Source organism: Zootermopsis nevadensis, unplaced genomic scaffold, assembly GCF_977971745.1.
Source record: "Zootermopsis nevadensis isolate Lab colony 2312 unplaced genomic scaffold, Znev_1.0 Znev_ptg000013l, whole genome shotgun sequence".
NCBI classification, from domain to species: Eukaryota; Metazoa; Arthropoda; class Insecta; order Blattodea; family Termopsidae; genus Zootermopsis; species Zootermopsis nevadensis.
The window spans coordinates 4,052,039-4,074,941 of record NW_028259145.1 but is presented as its reverse complement, the minus strand read 5'-3'; the positions used below and the strand labels follow the sequence as shown (position 1 = coordinate 4,074,941).

The following is a 22,903-nucleotide window of genomic DNA, read 5'->3' as shown; positions in this document are numbered from 1 at the left end:
GCAACAGAAAAACTACATCTTCAATTCACCAGTAAATCGTTTATGCCGTTTGTTAGTACCATGTGATGCTTTCAAATAAATTAACCTCTAACTGCCAAAAGGGACACCCATGTCCTGCAAAATGTTTGTGACTGGTCGAATGCGAGTGCCCTACTGTCACAATATTATAACAAATTTTATGTATTCATAAAAATAGCAACTCATATGCATAATGTGATCCTACAGACTTCTTACATTATGACAGGTTCATTTTTAATTGTATCTCCCACATCGAGGGGTGGGTTTTCTTACTAACATCACACTCAAACCTGCAAAAATGTTGAAATAATTAAAACAGTTTTCTTTCCACTTAAATTCCCATGAATCCAACAACCCTGAAGTTTTTGCATATAACAAAATGCTGCGTCACATTCCAAAACTACAGGACATGTAATAGTTTGTTGCTCTTTCCAGACAGGTGATACAACACCTTGCTTCTCTATTCTCATTCATATACTTCAATCAGATCACCCCTGTCTAAATGTCACCCCATTTCAGTCTGTTTTTTCTGTGAAGATGCTGTAGAATTCACAGGACCAAAAGAATGTATTTTCTTAGCATGCTAACTGTCATGCATGAGCCGGGATAGCTCAGTCAGTATAGTGACTAGCTTCGGGCTGGACAACCGGGGTTCGATCCCCGACGGGGGCAGAGGATTTTTCCTCTAGCCTCTGGGGCCCACCCAGCCTCCTCTACAATGGGTACCGGGGTCCTTTCCTGGGGGTAAAGCCGGCCGGGGCGTGATGCTGACCACTCACCCCCATCTAGTGCCGAGGTCAAGGAAGAGAGGAGCTATATCTCCACTCACCCCAAACGCCTACATGGCGTATAGTGGGACAAACTTTACTTTTACTAACTGTCATGCAAACAAGGAGACGATGTTAATCACATCATATCCACTTCTTCGCTGCCACTGCTGCATTTGTAGTCATTCTAAACTTCTATGCTGCACAAATATTCATCTGATTCACACAGATTGTAAATCTGTATTCAAAATTGTTATTGGTCCTTTGCTATTTATTATCTGAAAATGACTTTGAAAGACCTAATCACTGTTAAATGTTAAACTATACCATAATAATAAGCGCATCACAAACAATATTATTTATTCTCATTTCACACAGCTTGATATAATTTTTATTTCTATCTTACAAAGCAAATTTTTGTTGTCACTGAAACGGAGAAATCTCAGTATTAAAAAAATCTGTCTTCTGCTAAGAGAGAATATAAAATTGTTCTCAGTGGACTGCATCTTTTATTGTCCTCCAATTATATAAATGTTGCACATACGCTAATGTACATCCTGTAAAGCTGAAAGAATTTGGGGAGGAAGTGATGATGAGCTGTTTCAAGGAATTACCCAGGAATTTGCCTGGAGTAACTGAGGAAGATAAAAAAATCCAAAATCAGTATAGTCTGTGCCAGTATACTGATTTAAACTAGGAAATTCCCAGATAAAAGTCAGAATTGTTACCACTTGAGGAAACTTTCCTGGCATTTCTTCCTGTACACCTGCCTGGTCTGCTACCAGTTGAAACACAGACTTGCATCTTTCATCTAGACGTAAATAATTATTTTATCCACCTGGGACCTCTGCCCTGTTTAGATCGGCTTTTTCCCTCTGAAGCAATTAGGATAAATGGAGTGTTCAGCACACTCGAATTGAGCTCTTTCCCATAACAATAACAACACCATCATCCTGAAGATCTTTCAGAGCATCTTCAAACATTTCACGTGTAATCATCTGGGGGGAAAAAAAACAAAGCTTATTTTGTAACAAACAAAAGCCACCACAGAGAAAAACATAAATGTTGCTAGTTGTTTGTGTGTGAATCCTGCCTAATGAGTGGCAAATCACCAGCTAACAACTTCATACTGACTAACCAACAGGAGACAAAATTTCATATTCTGAGTGTCGCAAATCTGCATGTGGTATTTAAGTGCATACTAATGCACTGCCACTCATGTTAATGCTTCACTGTCAGAAGCAACAGTGTATGAGAAGCTAAGACTAAGTCACTAGCCAGAAACTCATACAGCTCACAACACACTATGCAGTATTAAACATAATACAGTAAAACCTCTCTAAGTTGGACACTTGGGGTTCCACAAAAATGTGTCCAACTTACAAAAGTGTCCAAGATAGAGGGAAAGAAAAATATCAGATTGTGGTCTAATGACAATACAATCTATTTACTTACATACACTAACTACTGTAGGCTTACTTGAATTAAGAATTAATGACAATAGTATTAATAATAATCTTTTGAAGCCCACTCTCATGCATTGCACATTACACCCCAGCCTCAATAACATTTTCTAAAGTTTATTCCACCGATTTTCGCTTCCCCATCACAACAAGAAAAATTACATTTCTGTTAACACAGTCTGAACTCAAATGCAAGCACAGTACTGACGGAGTTAAAACTGCGTCTTCTGCAATACTGTAGTCCAGTTAAGGGTTCAGCAAAAGAATAGTTAAACACTTGCAATGCATTCCAATGATGGGTTCAATGTCCATAAGACAATCCTCCAGAGAGGAGGCATTCATCAGTCAGAAATTCAAAATAACAAAATATATAACTGAAAAAGTTTCCTTGAAAAGCGTCGAAGTTAAGTGCATGAACCTGTCCAACTTACAACAATAGGGGTGTTCAAGTTTCAGGATAAAGGACTGTCCAAGATATAGGGTATTGTGGACATGTAAAATTATAGGATATTCGCTGGTTCCAATTAAAAGTGTCCAATATAAAGGCTGTCCAACTTGAGGGGGTTTTACTGTATTATTAACAGATGTGATTTGAAGTCCTTTATTTAATACTTGCTTTAAGTTTTAAACTGAGGTAACATTTTGAATTATGACAGACAAAAGAAATAAAATTCCAGCATGTTTCTCATGCTAATCATTTAAACTTTCAGAATGGATTTTGTTGGCCCAGGATAGGGACAAGTGGAGGGCTTTGGTTAATTCAGTGATGAACCTTCAAGTTCCCTAAGCCAGCTAATTAGTTAGTTAGTGAAGTGAGTTACTTGTTCCAACTTATCATTGTGCAGTGTATCTTATAAAGAAATTACTATATCATTGACAAAGTGTTATGACAATAAAACACACATCCAAGGATTTGTGTCTAAATTATTCAATACTCATTTATATTATTATTATTACACAATAAGTTACTATAAGTTTCCCTGATGCATGATCTGTATACCTCTGAGGTTAATCTCACCTACCAAAATTTCCCTGATCTAACCTAAGATGCAGGGTAGAGAATAAATATGGGCAGTAAGTGTAGCAGGGTGTAGGCCGGGTACAGGCAGTATGCCAATGTGGAACTAGACAAAGACCACCATAAGCATGCTTCATACGATCAAAAATTCTATGAATGACACAAAAAGTATAAATAATGATCTACAGCAAATAAGTGACTTACCAGCTGAGAAGTCTCCTTAAATTCTGCAAAAATCTTCTGATAATTGAGTGTCACAGCTCCCTGTTTACTGGCTATCAATTTCTTAAGGGCTTGTGCCACTTCCATTCGGCGCTTTCTGCCGGCACTGCTAAGCCCAGTGGTCAGAATGCTAACATCAATCTTTCCAGAAAGAGGATCAGTAGCTGACTGCTTCAAAGCTTCACGATGAAGCCTGCAGACACAGAACATCTGTTACTGCAAAACATATTTAGAGTAGCAAACTGTCTCAAGACGATACTTTAATACTTCTATTATCAAAGAAACATTCCGACACAATATTGGTTTTAACCTTTATCACGTGGGGAAAGTTGTTTTAAACCCCCATACTACTGTCATGGTGGGTTGTTACCACCTTTAGACATCTTCCTTGAGGACCATTACCCCCCCTCTTCTCACTCTCTCCTTGCATCCCTCCTCTTTTCCCTCTCTCTGGGTCTTTCCTCAGCCATTTAGCCAGTGGGACTTGGATCTTAGCCTCGAGATCTGTAATAGTTTTGGTAACCAAATTATCTAACATTCTTTTGGCCTGAAAAACTTCATGCTGCAGGCGAGCGTCCCTCGTAAGTCATTCTCTCTTCATGTTTTTATATTTCTAGAGAAGTGAATTTCTGTTTATATACTTGCAATACGCTATTTTCCCTTCATGACTATACTACAGGGTTAGTTTTAGGGTTTAAGTTTTGCTCATTCACTGGAAGTAAAGCATTCACAGCTAGAAGCTGACCACTCATGTCTAACACTATGGTCTAACATGTGTGGAGCTTTACCTCCACAGTGCTCAGGCACAAGAGTGTTACTATGCACTTAAAAGTTCACAATTTTAACACCTTCACTGCTTACATGCTATGTTATCTCATTACTGGTCAACAGTAAATCCTTCAAGCTGGTTAATTTCCCTTTGTTACTTAATCTCTACATCCCTGTAACAGAACTCACCTAATTTAATGGGTCAAATTATACTGATTACAACACAAGTAGGTTTCAAAATTCAACATTTCAGTTCCTCACCTCCACGCTTCCTCCACATCAATGTCCTCGACCACACCGGAGAAACGAAGTTTTGCATGAGCCTCAGACAAACGAATCAGTGATTCTAGCTGGCGTGGATATGCAGTGATCTGTCCACGTCCACTTCCAACTTTACGCATATCAACATAAGCCTGGATCAGTCGCTGAGAAGCTAAGTCACTCAGCTTTGGATGAATGTTTTCTCGTGCATATGCAATATAGTCTCGCAGAATGCCCATGTCCTGAACAGATAAAAAAGTAGGGAATTGAAAAATGGCAACAAGAAACAGTATTAAAACCTTCAAACCATGATTTTAACGAGTTCAATACTGTTGTGTTATTAATCGATTATAAATAAAAAATTTAAACCACCATCATATATTATTTACAACTGCATATAAGCAGGACTGGCAATAAGGGCAGACATGGGGCAACACCATCTACCTCATTCTAGAGCTACTTTTAAGAATTTATTTCCAGCGTCTACTGCCGTTCATGAGAAGACATGTAGAAATGAATCTCCTATAGCAATTCACATATATATTTATTATTCAAGTCATATACACAAACTTTTAAATTTTGATGTTAAAATTTAAAATTTAAAATTGATATTCTGCACCATTCATCGTTATCTCGATGTTACAATGTTGCGCTTTAATACTTCTACATGTTTCGATGTCATAGCATCATCTTCAGGTTTTTATATTTAAAACTATTCTATATTTATTAATGCAAGCTTTTCGTTGATTGTAGATTGTAGATTACTATTGTGGGTGTTTTCTTTGATCTTCTTATTATTTTGCATATTATGTTGCATATTATCAGGTGAATGTCAGTTTATAGACTCTATAAACTGACATTCACCTGATCAGACTGGGACACACTGCACATCAATCTCATGAACAATGAACAACTAACATAATATGCAAAATAATAAGAAGATCAAAGAAAACACCCACAATAGTAATCTACAATCTACAATCAACGAAAAGCTTGCATTAATAAATATAGAATAGTTTTAAATATAAAAACCTGAAGATGATGCTATGACATCGAAACATGTAGAAGCATTAAAGCGCAACATTGTAACATCGAGATAATGATGAATGGCGCAGAATATCAATTTTAAATTTTAAATTTTAACATCAAAATTTAAAAGTTTGTGTATATGACTTGAATAATAAATATATATGTGAATTATAAACACAAACATGACGCATCAAAACTATAAACTCCTATAGCAAATAGGAAATATGCACTATGTATGCACCAACACACTGATAACACCTAAGAACTGGTTAACTGGGCTAGTTCCCATCAACTAGTGCACAACAAAGGAATGAACTGGTTACCCAGCAGCCCTGAAGATGAGAACAGATGAGAGAGAGAGAACCTGATGTGGCTTGTAGTCTTTCATCAACTTCAGTCACTGCAAAAGCTTCACTTTATAATTAATATATTATTACAATTTCCAAACAACTTGCTCAAAATCTAAAAAAATATACAAATAAAAACAAGGGGAAAATTTTTATGAAGGATTTATATGTTATGCAGGAATTAATTGCAAAGAAACTTAAGCAAAATAATACTGTCACATATGTATGGACTGGGATCACAAACACAGCTACCCACACCCCAGTAATGTTAGAATGTCAAGTGATGGTGCAAGCCTGACAGTGACTGTGGCATGACCGGAGTGAGTGGTTACCAGAAAATCAACTGCTTTCTGCCAAAGCCAATCCATAAGTTCTTCCAGTTATAGACACAGGACTAGGCAAAGACAAGATGTGGTTCACTGGAAGAGCTGGCTCATCTAGTTAAACAGGGTATACAAAAGATGCTGTTGGTCCATACTGATCAAAGAATCAGGTGTATTTCTCCAGTCTCTTCACATTCTTCTATATAGTTGAAGAAAAGCATCATATTTAAAAAAGATTGTCTATATGAACATTATTCACCTGTTGTTTTGAGAAGTAACAAGCGGTTATCGAAATGCAAAACGCTATGCAAGAAAAAGTCACAGAAGATCAGATCAGATCAGAGTCCATTTCCATGCAGACATAAAAAATGGATGGCTTCATGGAATCACCAAACAGTGTTCTTCCTACAAATGTGTGTACTCAGTTTGGTAGCTTCACAGCCTTTACAATATATTTAAATACAATATATTAACATGCATTACAGCCTATCATAACAGAGAACTAAGCAACTATCAATGTTATTTATCTAACATGAAGAAAAACATACGGGTGTTAAAGTTGGATATTTACATCAAGACAGGCTGTACATCACAACACCATTAAATACACCAAGAAAAACTGAAATAATTTGTAACAGAACAAAAGAGAAGCATTACATAAAATTAGAAATTCTCCAACAAGAAGTAAATGGTATATGCTACCCACAAGATGAATATCCCAAGAATCTTTAATAAAGAATTATTACTGCAAAATGGACAACTAATTATTTTCTACAATCACTTTAACCACTGGTAACTCCTAATGTAGAGGAATATAAGTCCAGGAGCCTCTGGAATACAAAGCAGAAACGCTAACCACCACCATTCCTACACAACAAATTCACATACCATAAGCTGCTCCTCTTCTTCATGCCGACTCTGAAAATACAGTGACACAAGATGGCGAGCCAGTCGCCTGTCATATACTTCATTCTGAGGATCAAGCATCAGGAAGATCAGATCAAACCTGACAGAGTGAAAAAATCAAAAATGTTTAGAGTTCAGCTCAGTCAATATAGTGACTAGCTACGGGCTGCACGACCGGGGTTCGATCCCCAACGGGGAGCAGAGAATTTTTCCTCTAGCCTCTGCGTCCAGACCGGCTCTGGGGCCCACCCAGCCTCCTCTACAATGGGTACTGGGGTCCTTTCCCAGGGGGTAAAGCCCTCATCTAGTGCCGAGGTCAAGGAAGAGAGGAGCTATACCTCCACTCACCCCAAACGCCTACATGGCACATAGTCGGACAAACTTTACTTTAGAGTTCATACTGAAAACTTCTCAAATCATATACATGGCAAGTGAAAGATTAAATACAACTAAAATCCAGTTGAAAGGCATTTTTTCAAAATTTGGACTGTGCTTGAATAATGAAACCTGAGATATTCAGACAGGACTAGACATTTAAGCATTAAATCAGATACTTACAAATCCTTTAACATAAAGTTCTTAAATGTAAATATCATAAAGGATCGAAGAAACCCAGTTCGGAATGGTAAATTAATACATGGTGTCCTGAACTGGCTACAGTCAGCCTACTTCTTTCTTTGCTGGTGGCATCAATGCCTTGCCCTGGCAATGGCAATGTGTCAGTATAGAGGGGCAATACATTGAAAAGAAGTAATCGTTTGGTGATTCTGACATATACGTTTTGTAAATAAAAAAGTTCAGGTCAACCTTGAACCACTCTTGTATAATAATTTTGTGACTAATCTTGTGTGGTAAAATGCAGTCTCTTGAAGGAAAATTTAAATTATACGACCTGAAAACAAGTTAGCACACGCTGAATTTCCACTTCTACAGTATACCCACCTTGACATGAGTGTGTGAGGCAGCATAATGTTCTCAACAATGGTCTTGTTCTTATTCCACTGCGACTCACAAGGATTTGCCGCTGCTAGAATGGATGTTCGAGCATTCAGCTGGCAGATAATTCCTGCTTTGGCAATGCTCAACGTCTGCTGCTCCATTACCTTCAAAATGCAAATTAATATTTTACTCGTTCACTACATGTACATATCTCAGTATACTGAACATTAGCATAACGGCAGGCAACACACTTAAAACTGATGAAGACGTGGAAATAGTGATGGAAAAGTAGAAAAATACTTTACAAGTTTTACACTGTATTATCCATATTGAATATTCAGTGATCACCTGAGGATATATGCCTTGTAAACCTACTTTCCGACTACCTCTTTACTTTGGGAGGCCAATATTGCACATATAAGTCATGAAATCTAACTGATTATGAAGACCACTGCTTCAAATATTACACTACAAAATACTGATAAACAAGAAGCAGTAACCAACAAAGAAGTTTCGACATAAGCAGAGGGCAAAAGGTCTAAATTGTCGATTTACCTCGTGAAGAATGCTGCGAGTAGAATCATTCATCTTGTCAAACTCATCGATGCAACATATGCCATTATCAGCCAGCACTAACGCACCACTGTAAGACATATTAACATCATTAGTCATAGAGAAAATAAATTAAGAGGAAATCACGAAGTTTAAAGATAACAGGTCAGTGGTTAATTTCACATTCCAGTAAGACAGATGGGAATTAAGTAAAGACTCATGCTTGGATTTCACCGATCCTGAGAAGGCATACAATATTACACAGACAGAAATTTGGAAAGCATTACACAGGACAATGGACTATGAATGGCAAGAAGCAAGAACTCTTCTGACAAATATCAAAACAGTGGAGTCATATAAGGCAAAAAACTTATGGTTTCCAAAGTTAAGAAAGATAAGCATTTTACCTGGTAATGGATGAGATAAAAATGACAGAAGGAACGGAGAGTGGAGTACCAAAAATTATGATATACAGACAGCACAGTTCCATGAGAATAAAATTAAAGCACGTTGGAAAAGAAATTCTGAAGGGTTGCTGCAACGTGTAAAGATTTTGGATTATATGTCAGTGTAGATATAAGAAAGGGCCCAAATCCAGCACCTAACCCTGCCCAGATAAATCCAGCACACACCCTACAACCTTATTTGCCAAAGATCCATTTTGCTATTATCTTCCCATCAAAATCTGTACAAATCAAAAATAAAAATTAATTAACAAAATAAATTTCTCCAGTTCTAAGTTTCAACAAGACAACTGTAGTAACTATGGCAGGATATGTACAGCATAGCTGCAATGATATACTCACGTCTGCAGAACAAGCTGCCTAGTTTCTGGGTCCTTTGTTACATAAGCTGTAAGCCCAACGGCCGAGGATCCTTTGCCTGACGTGAACTGACTACGAGGCACCAGGTTGTACATATATTGCAGTAGCTGAGACTTACTGGTACCCGGGTCACCACACAGAAGAATGTTAATCTCTGCCCTAAACACAACACAGAATACGCCCTATAATATCCTTACAGAGACACGGCAAGTCTATGGGACTCCTGTGCTAAAACTCTCGGCCCTTGGATGACTCAGATCTTTGCATACCTTTCTCTTCTGTCACCTATTACCATGGAACAACAAATCCCAGGTGCCAGGATGATACAGTTTTCTGGAGCATTCATATATGAACATTCTTAAAATTGTATTTCCAGTTTTGTCATGCAGATTACAGCAGAAAGCAGTTCAAACGACTTCATCACATGGCTAACTACAGAACGTAGGGATTTTAAACTTTTCACTGCCAAACCTGTTGAAATTCATCACATTTCACTCTCTGATGAACAATACTCAACTTAAGGAGGCAATCATCAAAAAATATATTTTATAAGTAAGAAATTTCAGTGAAAATGTATAGTTTGTAACCTATGACTAAAATAAATAACATGCAACATCATGAATGTCAGGAACATGAAACCCAACTGCGGTAAACAACTCATGTTAAACTGCAGTGACGGGGAGGAATTAGCCGCAAAGACATCCTGGAGTTTCTTAAGTATGACAATGGACACAAAATTTAAATATTCAGTCAATTAGGCCTATCAGCTACATTTTGAAAACAACTGTAATGAGGGTTTAACAGCTGTGAATCATAATCATTTTACATTCAAGAAAAGTTAATTGTGAAGTTGTCTCTTCCTTAACAACTAAGCACGAGACAACTTTACTTTGAATCTTAATTAAGTATTAAGGATAATCCAATAAAAATGTATGAAAGAGTGGAGATACAATGGGGACTATACTGAAAAATTGCAAAGCTGTCATAAACCTACCTGCAACATACGGGCAGTAATTTCTTTAAAGTTTTTCATATGACTCACCCTCAAAGACCAGAAAGCCAATGGTTAATATAAAATTTGTACTAAACTCTCTCACAAAATTTATAATTCCGAACATAATTTCCACACAACTACACTCAACCGAATAAAACACTACGAGAAAAATCAAAACAGATGAAGATGATATTAAAAGGAGAAAATACTTTAATGTAATACTACACATATAATTTTAAAAATTAAGTACCTGAAATTGCCACGTCCCGAGGCTGTGAAAGTTTTCTTAGTTCCACCAAACAACTGTAGAAGAATACCTTTCTTAATGTCCTCATTTTCATAAATGGATGGGGCAATAGCACGAGCTAGACGTTCATAAATATCTTCCATTTTCGACAGTTCTTCCAGCATTTTCACCCTCTCAGGAGAGAAAAGATGATCTTTCCTGCGAAAATTAAAAAATATTAGTAACATTTCATGAAGTGAACACATATTCTGATCGTGTTACAATCTTTGATGCCCCACTCACCCTTCTTCCTGATCATATAAACGCCTGGTGTCAGCCTTGCGAAAGTGCACTACATCGATGTGTGTTTTGTAGACAGCCCGAATATTGCGCATGCGAGGGTTCACTTGCATGGGAATTGCTCTGTATATCCCAGTCACTGCGACTCGATCGCCTGCCTGTACAGCATCTACCAGGTCATTATGAGCATACAGAACCACAGTATGAGGAGTCTGACCTGCATGGATATCATCTGAAACAAAATACACAAGTCTGCAAACAAATATCTTTTCAGCCACAGCCTACATACTATTTCAATAATACAATATTTTATTTTCCGTCTATACACAAACTTAAAATAATGTTGTTTAAAATTACTTAAAATTATAACATTCTCAGTAGATACTGCATCTTGTTACATTTTTTGTTATCGACAACATGTTTCAATGTGTATTACATCATCATCAGGTCTATCAATTTTAATATATTTTAAAAACTGTTGTACATCTTGCGTTGCGTATATTGATTAATTTGATTTGTTTAATTTTAAGTTTTTGTCTCTTCCTTTAAATTTGGAGGTTGTGCTTGGATGTTTTATATCGGGTTGTAATTGATGTGTTGTGTGTCCGATATTAAGAGACGGTAGACTGCGCAGTCTACCGTCTCTTAATATCGGACAATAAAATATTGTATCAATAGAACACAAACATGACGCAATTAAGATATAAATTATACTATTTCAAATTAAATCGTTTATATGGCCATATTTATCACACAATAAACTTGACCACACTCAACAGAGAGTCACTGTACCCTTTGCTGGACAGATTGAGTTATAAACTTTTAAATAAAAAAGTAACCTTACAAAAAACTGCCCTTGTTAGATTAAACAGTGTTACCAACCATGTCATCACAGATCTTTATGATTTTTATTTTACAAATTGATACCCATTAAGTACAATTTTTTTCCAGAGTTTCCATTTTCTACTGTGACTAAATCCCTACATATTAATTAATTAAAATAGGCAGTTTTTAAGATGCAGCAGCCATCTTTTTACAAATATGTGAATATCGCCATTACTTAAAAAATCATATATACAAAATTTGGTGTCCAGCAGCACTTTTTCTTAGGAAATCAATTGGTGCACAGTTTATGCATATTTCTGCAATAAGTTGGGAGTTATTACGAATGTACCAGCTTTCTTTAAATTAAAAACAAATGTGGGAATATATTTAGGGTAACACTTTTACCCAACACAAAAGACTGTATTATCTGTGTCCACGCATGTTGTGTTTTGTGTGCATGTGCATCCTAACAACCCACTTCCCTGGGATCCTCACTGACATTATACCTTCATGTATCAAGCAATCTCTTTCCACACAGTTTTCCAGTCAAAGAACAGAATGAATTTCTTGTTTGTCCTCTGCATTCTACATCTGAACTTACCAGGTGACTCCTGAAGTTTCACCATCTGTTTATCGGTAAACTGTGAGCGATTGTGGATGAGATTGAAACAGTGATTGGTGTTGCAGTTGGGACACAATGTAGGCTCAGGGATGCGGCCACGGTCTATCTCTACAGCAGTCATGAATGCACAGACAATGCACTTGAAGAAAGCCTCTCTCATCTCAGGCATAATGTTTGATGTTCGAATCACCATGCCACTGACCGTAATAAGCTGATCAATATCTGTCAACAGATAAAATATATAATGTTATTCACCAAAACATATGCTTCACAAGTGTCACAAAATGAAACAACCCTATGCTGCTGAGAATGGAATTAAGCATGAATACAATGAATATCACTATATAAGGACATGGTCTTGACACAACACACACTCTTCAGCTCGCACGCTCTGTCCTTTGAGTCGACCTAGTCCCTGAACTTGGCGCTCTTCACACACACACGTCGCCTGTAGCACCCCACTGGACACACGCTGGCTCCTCAGCCACCACAGTCCACAAACCCAGTGCTCCTCACGTGCAGCCGATCCTCTTCTCGCTCAGCGCCACACCAGACCACTTGATGGCTCCAAACTCTCTTCACACAATCCACTCTCTTACACTAGAGACCCCACACAAGACTCTCGCCACTACTTCGCCATCTACTATCCACTCTCACAACAACTACTCCCAGGAAGGCGACCTTTCATATTCGCCAGCCCAGCTGTGGAAGGTTCCAGGCCAGGAAATCTGGAAGTTTCGCTTACTGGAAAGCTCTAGTATGGAGAGGAATGTGCCATCTGGAGCATTCCACAGTGGCCACACCTACAGTCTGTGTCCACTAGCCAGGGAGGGGAGCTAGGCAGACCCTCCCCTCCAACACGAGCCTTTGGCTCTTATGCCACATCACAGTATGAAGCAGTGATCTCCTTGAGAAGCTGTTACTCACCAAGTAGTCAAAAAATCCATGTCTCTTACAGAACCCAAATGTTCATTACCATGCTCACAAGAGTCCACAAGTTTGAGGTCCTGTACAACAACCTCATAACATACTAGTATTTTAGAGTAGGAGGTTGGTAACACCCTTTCCAAGCCCCAAGCTGTAGAAACTCTTTGTTCGCTGTCTGCTGCTGCTTATTTGATATATTTATATCCAACCTCCATAACTGGAGGCTGTCTCCCCGTCTGTAACCTGAAGACACTCCATGACATGGTGGTCTTATGTCTGAGATTATAAATTATTTGAGAATTTGTGTACAACTGAAGTATTCCCTACACAATGTTAAAAATGCTGCCATAAAACCTTCAACATGAACAATATACACAGGAACCTCACCTTCAGGATTCAGTGACCTCATGTTCTTGGTTTTCTCAGCATTGAATGGTCGTACTTGAATCTGATGGTCAAGCACTGCAGCTGGATAGCGCTCAAAAAACATGTCATTGATTGCCATGTCAAATGTTGGAATCACTTCTTGTGGATAGCAGACCAGCTGGCGATACAGTTCAGGATCAAATAACTCCAAATGTGCACAATTCACATTCAGAAATGGCTCCTCTAGAGTATGGATCTATTGCCAAAAAAAGAACAAAGAAAAGTCAATCGATATAACTCAAAGCATTCTGTCCCACATGCACATATAAACTGCACCTGACTTTTAAAGAGCAAAAAATAAATAAATCTCGTAGATTTGAGGTTTTCACAGCTGTGAGTCTGAAGATAAACCACCGGGCTGCAACACAAACGGTTTCATAATGTGATATCACGAGACTTACAGATTTCCAACCCAATACTTTCCCTTTCTGAATGCATACCTCTTGTAGCTTCTGCAGATACAGGGGCTCATTCAGATTCATGTCCTCCATCCGCTCATCCTCTTCTGCATTTGGATCCACAAACCGCAGCACAAACTTTTTGAACTTCTCCTTACACTGGCTCACAACCACATTAGTGCCCCATACCACCAGCTGTGGCAACTGATCTGTTTCTGAAGATATTCCTGTAGCACTGGGATCAGCTTCAACCATTTCAACCTGCATTAAACCACAAAATGTTAAAATAATCTTATTCTTTTCCACGATAATCATAAATGTACCCTACAAATGTTCTACAAAGATGCCAATCCCCAAACATTTATGAACAAAGATAAAAAAAACTGGAAATATATTACTTTTGGTCAGTGGTAATAAAATACATTGTTTTCAATGAAATTTCAATCTATGGCAAAATACATTATTTTAATAGTTCTACCTACAATCTGCTGAATATATCTGTCAAAGAACATATAAAGAAATGCCAACCCTGACAATAAATATGTTAAAACATGTAATAAATTTTATCTGGCCTTCAGTCTGTATAAGAATTCAAACATACGTACATAACAACATGTTTGAACAAAAGAGCTTCTAGTTCTGCCATTTACTACCAAATAAAGTAACAAGTCATGCAAAATGAATTCTGATTAGATACGAGATCAAGGCATAGATACCGGGTCTGAGTTCACATTCACTTGTCGAATGCGCCTGTCTGTTCTTATGTCTGGTCGCATGTGAATTGGAGTCCCTCTGATGCCTGAGTGAGGTGTTCGAACTGAAGACAAGGAACCAGGAGTCCCATAGTTCAATGGAGAGCTTAAGTCAATCTCACTCATACCTGATTCAAGAAAAAAACTAATCATTAATCAACAACAAGACTCAAAATTCATTTTAGAAGAGTGGAAGTGTGTAGAAACAGATTACAAAACCAATAATTATTATAGAAAAGTTTTTATATTCGGTGTTGTTATTAACAAGGCTGTGGAGTCGGAGTGAGAAGCAATTTTAGGTGGAGTTGGAGTCGGTAAAAATGTACCGATTCCAATATAAAATCTTAAGAAAATACTATTTTAACACTTTCACTACCATGTGAGCCGCTGGCGGCCTCACTCTTAGGGAGATTCAATGCTTCGTAACTTTGGCTCTTGTACCCTAAGAATATAAACTGTCTGCAAATCAACTGATTTCTGCAATAACTATTAAACTTATACTGAAATATAGGTTATAAGTCTAAGAAGTAGCCTAATGATTATTGTGGTGGTGATGAAATGTCTTATGGTACCATTTACCATTTTAGTAGTTTAAAAGTTTCTATAATGATACATGAAATTCTACCAAGATAAAGGTCAAACTTACACATGGCAATTATGACAGATTTCCTCTGTATTTTCAAATATAAGTTTTATGCAAAAAATATATACATATAATTCCTAGAAAACTACCTTAATGAGGTGAGATCTGAAGATCTCATAATGACGAGAGTGATGACATATCCTCTAGGGTAATGAAATGTATTGTCTGGTGGACAATGACTAACATTACAGAGGATCTGACTGCCTAATAACAGTGACCATGTGCTTAGCCCCTTCAGAATGCAGCTATATAACATCCCCTACAGCTAAACTTATTGAAAAATTTTCATTTTATTTATAGTATGCCCATCACAAATATAACAAATTAAATTAAAGTAAACTGAAGTAAAGTAACATACACAAGCTAAACTGTCTCACACTAAATTTGTTGAAAAGAATCAAAGTAGGCCTATAATTACAAATATGGTTTTATGAGAGATTTATTATGCATGGCCAATTTAATAACGATAAATACATAAATATTTTCCAGTTGGAACAAAAGCATTATTTCATTAATTTTTATATAATGAGCATTTCATCCTTTCCGCAATTGTGTAATCATATGTGTGCCATTTTGGCATAGTAAATATATTATTATAATCACAAAACAAATCTGTTTTCTGTACCATGAAAAACGATGTGTGGCAATATGGCTTCGTCACTAATGCTGTTCTCAGTTAACCATGTCCCACTAATAATATGGTACTGTCACCAGCTATCACTAAGGAATGAAAAATATTCAATTCAATTTGACAAATGACAACAGCCACTTCATTTCCTTGTCCTCAGACAATTTATTTGTTCTTCATTTAGTTTCTGATTTGACTGGAAAATGCAAAGTGTAGTGGAATCAAAATTTTTTGTGATGTGACTGTATTACTACTTTCTTTGTTTTACCTGTCTGCTTTTTTAAAAAAGCCTTAACAATCATAGAACCTTAAAAGTCAATATATCATGAAGGACAGGTCTTCCTTCAAGTAAAATGGGGAGGTGGGACAAGTTATGAGGTTTAGCGAGATAGCATAAACACAAAAAAAATCTGTTCTTAGTATGGCACTTACATGTATAGGTGGAATGAACACCCTGTTTTAGCGCTATAGAATATATAGATACATACTTAAAATCATTGTGGTATAAATGGTAATATGAAATAAACTTCATAACTTGCTGCCTAACCTGGTCACAACTTTCACCTTTCCAGATGTTCAAATATCCAAAAATTGTGAACTCCCATATCAAACATCAAATGTCCAAATATGACAAAAAAATTGTTGCTACAAATTTGCACGTCATAACATCATTTGAGCAAAAGGGACACAAGAAATTAGTCGCAATATTGCAGAGAGCAACATCAATATTCATAGATATTTCCACCAGACTTGGTCATTTTCCTCTGCTCTCTCATAACAGTTCTTCTTGTATGTGTCAACTCTTTCCATGCCAAATTCTGTTTATCTACCCCAAACCTAGTGCTTGGATTCCCCACTGATCTTTGATATAATATCTTTTATGCACTCAAAAGGAATTCATTGTCTTGCAACACAGACATCCATCCCACTACTCGCACATAACAAAAAAACAAGCAATTTCCCACAGGCTTTGCTCACAGATTCTGAACTCACCTACAGCAAACGGACTAGTTGGATTCAAGTTTGCCGCAGGAGAAGTGGCAGCAACTGATGGTTGGTCTGAGGCTTCTACTACAATATTTTGCTGTGACCCGGTCTGTTGCTGAGCTCCCCACCGAAGAGGGGTGGCAGTTGGCGTGTCAGATCGTGACCGCTTGGAAGGAGTAATAAGAGGGCGAGGAGTTGCAGCTATTTCAGGCCTGCCAGGAGTTCGCCTCACTGGGGTGGCTGCTGATTCATCCTGTCTCTGTATTCAGCAGAAAGGGAACATTTTAATGTTGAGACAATACAAAAACAAGCAGAAAAGGACTCTTCTTCTTCTTCTTTAGCACTATGGCCCTTTCAGTGTAGCCTTGGCTTCTCTTGCGATCGATGCCCAGTCTTCCCTATTCTGTGCTTTTCTTCTCCAGCCTCTTACGCCCATCTGTTTAAGATCAGACTCCACGTCTTCGATCCACCGGAGTTTCGGTCTTCCTTTCTTTAATTTGCCAGGAGGTTTACTATTGATGATCATCTTACATCCTCTATCATCTCTCATTCGGAATACATGTCCAAGCCAGAAAAGGACTCTACTCATGATGAAATATGTACAGGAAATTTCAAAGGTAACAAACAAAGCTATTACCTACATTAATATTTTAATAATTCGGTCATAACAAACAAGTCACCACATTCCAGGATTATTTGCAGCAATGGAGTTTGCATCTACACAGGATGTTTTATGTACAGTACAGGACGACATGAAATTCTACTCTCATCCACCCACAATTAAACCTGTTTCTGCTCTAGAAACACCACTTCTGGCCATGAAGGCAGTAAATAATAAAAAATCCTTTATGTTCTTCAGTGAGACATTTCTTTCCTTTATCATTAAAATAATATTCCTTCTCAGTTATTCACAACTAATTCCCAACATTTCTTTCATTATGGGCTTCTGTGGGCTGACTTGGAAACCCAATCATCACTGTCCCTATGAAAAAATAAGTTCTGAGTTTCAAATAAACAACTTAAAAGCCAAGTTATGAAACACAACCCATTTGTAACTTACAGACTTTTCTGTGTGGATGAGAAGATGAAACAAAGTTCATCAGATGTCAGGAACACAAAATCTTATATCTGAATTTTATTATTGTCTGAATTGGATTCACAGAAGAAGGAATAAAGTTGCATTTTATGTACTGTGACATTACTGTGATCATAAATTAGGTTTCAATCTCACTTCTTAACCTTCTGACAAGTATTCAAGCACATTTAAAGCATTTCAAAATATCCATAACACATACATTCTCAAAGTCCATTTACATTTAATAAGACAGAGCTATGAAATTTGTACGATTTGAGGTTCTCACAGCGGTGAGTACAAAGATCGCTGTGTTCTTGGTTGTAGCACTGTGTAGTCTGGGAGAAGTTTACCAACTTTTCAGAGGTCTATTATCATGGCGATGAGTTCACTTCTACCAGACTACACACCGCTACAACGCAGAAGACAGCCATATTCCTATGAAATATGATTCTGAAGATGTGAAATGGCCTGGCACAAGATAATGTCTATGATGGGGTTTTACTGTAATTATAGACTTTCCAAAAGAGGGAATACTCTGAGCAGATTAACAACTATTAACTGCCCACAGAAAATTCTGCTCCAAGCTCCTGAGTTACATACATTTCAAAATCATAAAAAGATAGAATTACATACAACTCTACGTGCTGGTGTTCCTCTCCCAGGTACTCCCTGGTAACTTGGAGTGCCTGTTCCATTTTCTTCTTGTCGAGTTGGCGTACGGGCACTACGTCGTGGAGTTCGCCTTCCACTTTCTTCATCAGCTGTGTGGCCGTCATCTTCCTCATGATGTGATACCCTTGATGGGCTAGACATAACTGGCTATAACATTAAAAAATAAAATTCTATGCAGAATATGTTAAAATTAACACTTATTTAAGCCGTTGTTTATAGTTTACAATGCTGGACCAGGTGTCTTTTGTTCACTTCTCAATAAATTTACATTTATTTTAAAATTCTTTTTACATTTTCCATTTCCATTAAAAATATACCACTACTCTCATTTTTGCTATTCCCTCATTTATGATTTTCTCATATTTCCGCACCGAGCTTTCCTATTTCTCTTTAAACATAACCAAATTTTCTGCAATTTGTCATTATATTTGTAACCATTAGCCTAATTCCATTTTCTGAATCAATACTTATACATCTTTTGTTTAATAACTCGTCTCTGAAACTTGTAATTTCCCCACATCTCAATATGATTCCAGCCTTCATCTTCATTGCACGTAAGGTAAGCCCCTGCTCAATATTTCTCCTAACACCCTTCAATCTCCAAATACCTGTTTTCCACCATCTAATACCTCCTCTAGCCTCCTGTGTACATGCTTATATTTATAATTTATTTTCCCAATTACTCTTCAATTCAATGTAAAATAATAGTGGCCTGTTCTCTCTCATTCATGCTTCCATATTCTGTCTCTCGATATCCAAACACCTTTTACTTACTCCCCTCAATACAGTTCTATTACCTATTTTCCATTTTTCTAAACATTCCCCATGCCCAGCCTTTCTAATTCATGTTTTTCTATGCAGAATATGTTTTACTCATTACATTTAGTTCATATGAGACAGTACAGTACAGAGGGGTTAATCCACATATCATAAACACAGAAAAGATACTAATCTGACCCCCTGCCTTTCTTAATTGGAGTAAATGGATGAAGCTGCTGAGCTGGGGCCTTCTTGATAGCCTAAAGTTCCTCACCTACTCAAAAAATTATCCACATTTTACGGAACTAGAAGGTTCATCACCATGTTTACATGAACATCACCACTGGACCCTAACCTCGGAAAGATAAACCCAGCCCACACAGTCACACAATATTTCATTCAGATCTGTTTTAATATTATCCTTCCAACTAAGTCTATATTTCAGAAAAGTTTTACGATAAAAATTGTGTGTCTTTCTCATCCTCCTTGATTTGAACATCTTTAATAACATTATCTTCAAACGAAATAATGGAGGAATGGTCTTCTTTAAAAAGAGATGTGAATTTACAACACAAGTTTTAATTGCACCTAATTGTTGTATCATGCATTCTTATTTCCAAAAATATTAATTACAACACAGTTTTCTTCCAATACTTACATAATGCTATGAATTCTTCAAGTGACTAACGCAGACGGCCTCTTCCTTCTTCTACACGACTTTGTAAAAAAAATTCCCGCTCAAATCAAATAGACAAACACCTCCCACCAAATATTTAACATCACAGACTAATGCCAACATCACGGCTTAAACATGATTTACACTGCCACAGGTTATCGGACGTCGCAGCCACCTCATACAGGCACACCAATATAAATTGTGGCTTGCTTCCATGCAATTCAGAATCTTATTTTCCCAAACTTAATACATTCGAAACTGTAATGTAACCTGTTGGTTTGTATGGATGTGAAACGTGGTCTTTCAGGATAAAAAGTGGACAAAAATTAAGGATGTATGATGGCAAGTTGCTTAGGAAAATATTTGAATCTAAGAGAATTGCATAATGAGATTCACCATAGTTTGTACTCACCGCAATATGTTGTCACGTTGTAATAAAATCAAGACCGAATCAATAAAAGAAGGCGGGACATGTACAGCGCATGGAACAAAGGAGAAATACTTACAACATTCTGGTTGTAAAGCTTGACAAGAGGAAACCAGACAAAACCTGGGAGTAGGTGGGAGCTTAATATTAAAATGGATCGAGAATTTGAAGCATGTATTGGATTCATCTGTCTCTGAATATGGACCGGTGGCAGAAGCGGGTGTTTTCTTTATTGGCTGAGTGTACTATAAACTTTTCAAGAAAAACGCTCGTCCATGGAGCCAGCCTATATTTCCTACTAGCTTCCAATTCTCGTCTACCTTCATGAGACCTTGTAGGCAAAATGACAAAATTATAAAAGACGTAGGATTTCAGGTTTTCACAGCGGTGAGACTGAAGATTGCTGTCTTCTGGGTTATTGTGCCATGTAGGTGTAAATCTACAAGACTACATGGTGCAATAACCCAGAAGACAAAAATCTTCATTACAACAGATATTTGACATTTGTTTGTCGAGGTGTTAACTACGTTCAACTGGTCCAGGGCAGGCCCTATGACAGGCTTTTATGAACTTCATTGTGACAGCAAGAAATTTCTTGATCATCCACTAATCTACTAACTGTACTGCAGAGTTATGAATTTCATATCCGGTGTAAGAGGTGTAGCCCAAGAATCGTTCATCATCTTCAATCTGGTGACTATTCTGTCTTATAGGAATTCACACACAAAGTAAATGTTGATACCCCAAAGTTCTTTTTATTATTGTACAGTAAATATAACAAGTTCAAAGTGACTCAATAAGACAAAATGAATACAAGTAACCAGAAAGCTGAATCCACAAGTTAATTTGAATATCTGGAGTGGAAGCGAGGAAAAGAGACATTTTTGAATAAAAGCTGAGGTAGTTTTCAAAGCCAACTTTATTGAGCCTTCTTGCCTCAACATACAGCTTATAAGCTCAGAATTGAACTATAACACAGTAATTCAGTGGGGAGCGAAGATTGTCAAACAAATTACAGATCTTCCATTCATATGTGGCATTCTTATTACAAATAACAATTGAAGTAAAGGAAATTAAACCCATAAGCAATAAAGCAACAACTCAGTCTTACACCAATAAGCCATACGTCTTATATATAAAGTGGTACAACAAATAGCAGTTTTTGAAAGCAGCACATCATCTCATATGATTATATTTAAGTTACAAAGTACTGTGTATATATGGTCATGACTTCTTTTTTTTGGCAGTTTCAGAACCCAGACCTGACCCATTTATCACATTCAAAGCATCAGATTATAATTCATACAGTGATTGAAACACAAACATAATATGTAGTCGTGAAGTACTCGTGGTAAGATTATTAGGCTTCTGACCCTGTCAGAGGTAGACCTGTATTCGTTTCACACATCACTGAATATAAAATAGTTAATATACTGAAAGTTCTACTGTAAAATATCACTGTGGTTGAAGAAGCGTATATACTGTGAAAGGTAAAGAGTCGATGAACTATCTAAAATAGTCTTCAAAGGAGATAGAAAAATTAGATTTTATGAAACTCCAGTTATTGATTGTATGTATGTAATCACATACATCGTCAGGAAAATGTTTTGATATACAATGTTTTATTATTTGTGGCAAAATGTTTCGTGTATGTGTAACGCACGGTCGAGGGATGAAAAAGAAGGTATAGCAACACGCATGCACACGTTTACACACACACATGCGACCATAAATGTACACACATACATACAATCTTTCCATTTGTAAAGTATATTGACAAAATAAGTATTATTATTATTATTATGCTAATATCTTACACAAAAATATAACACAGCACAAATTTCAATATGTAGTTGATTTGAACATTAAGCGGTTCATGGCTTCCTTCCTCCACTGCCTCCCCATTAAATTCAACTTGAATTCTTTTCTTCTTTGGTTTCTGCAAAATAAATAAATAAAAAAAATAAAACAGAGCAGGTTTCTCAACAAATAAGAGAATTTTTCATAAGTATCGCTCTATTAACCTCTACTAAGACATGTTGCAAGATGAGCACTGAAAATGTTTACAGAATGTACCAAATCTAATTGAATTTCATATTGGTTTAAACATTTTGCTGTGCATTAGTTTT

At 37.0% G+C, this 22,903-nt stretch overlaps 2 protein-coding genes across 3 annotated transcripts in view; both read right to left on the bottom strand.

The window, feature by feature from the left end:
- Positions 1–1,128: 1,128 nt before the first annotated feature.
- dpa (disc proliferation abnormal) lies at positions 1,129–20,781 on the bottom strand. 2 transcript variants are annotated; one of them, XM_022069716.2, is made up of 16 exons: positions 20,760–20,781; positions 18,874–19,059; positions 17,172–17,424; positions 14,872–15,035; positions 14,198–14,416; positions 13,719–13,953; positions 12,384–12,626; positions 10,961–11,189; positions 10,682–10,876; positions 9,420–9,596; positions 8,617–8,704; positions 8,065–8,225; positions 7,105–7,222; positions 4,518–4,759; positions 3,471–3,681; positions 1,129–1,783 (listed from the first exon to the last, which is right to left on the bottom strand). In XM_022069716.2, the coding sequence occupies exons 2-16, from the start codon at positions 19,051–19,053 to the stop codon at positions 1,688–1,690; spliced, it is 2,811 nt and encodes a 936-aa protein (XP_021925408.2). In that variant the 5' UTR covers positions 19,054–19,059; positions 20,760–20,781; the 3' UTR covers positions 1,129–1,687. The 2 variants fall into 2 exon arrangements, with proteins under 2 accessions (XP_021925408.2, XP_021925407.2); XM_022069715.2 differs by lacking the exon at positions 20,760–20,781 and adding an exon at positions 20,330–20,465.
- Positions 20,782–21,675: 894 nt separating this feature from the next.
- The window catches only part of LOC110832586 (putative NADPH-dependent quinone oxidoreductase VAT1L), a 47,320-nt gene continuing 46,092 nt past the window's right edge, over positions 21,676–22,903 (bottom strand). The window contains exon 9 of the mRNA XM_022069717.2: positions 21,676–22,713. Within this exon, the coding sequence (XP_021925409.1) occupies positions 22,685–22,713 (29 nt within the window). The 3' untranslated portion in view covers positions 21,676–22,684. The remainder of the gene's footprint in view (positions 22,714–22,903) is intronic.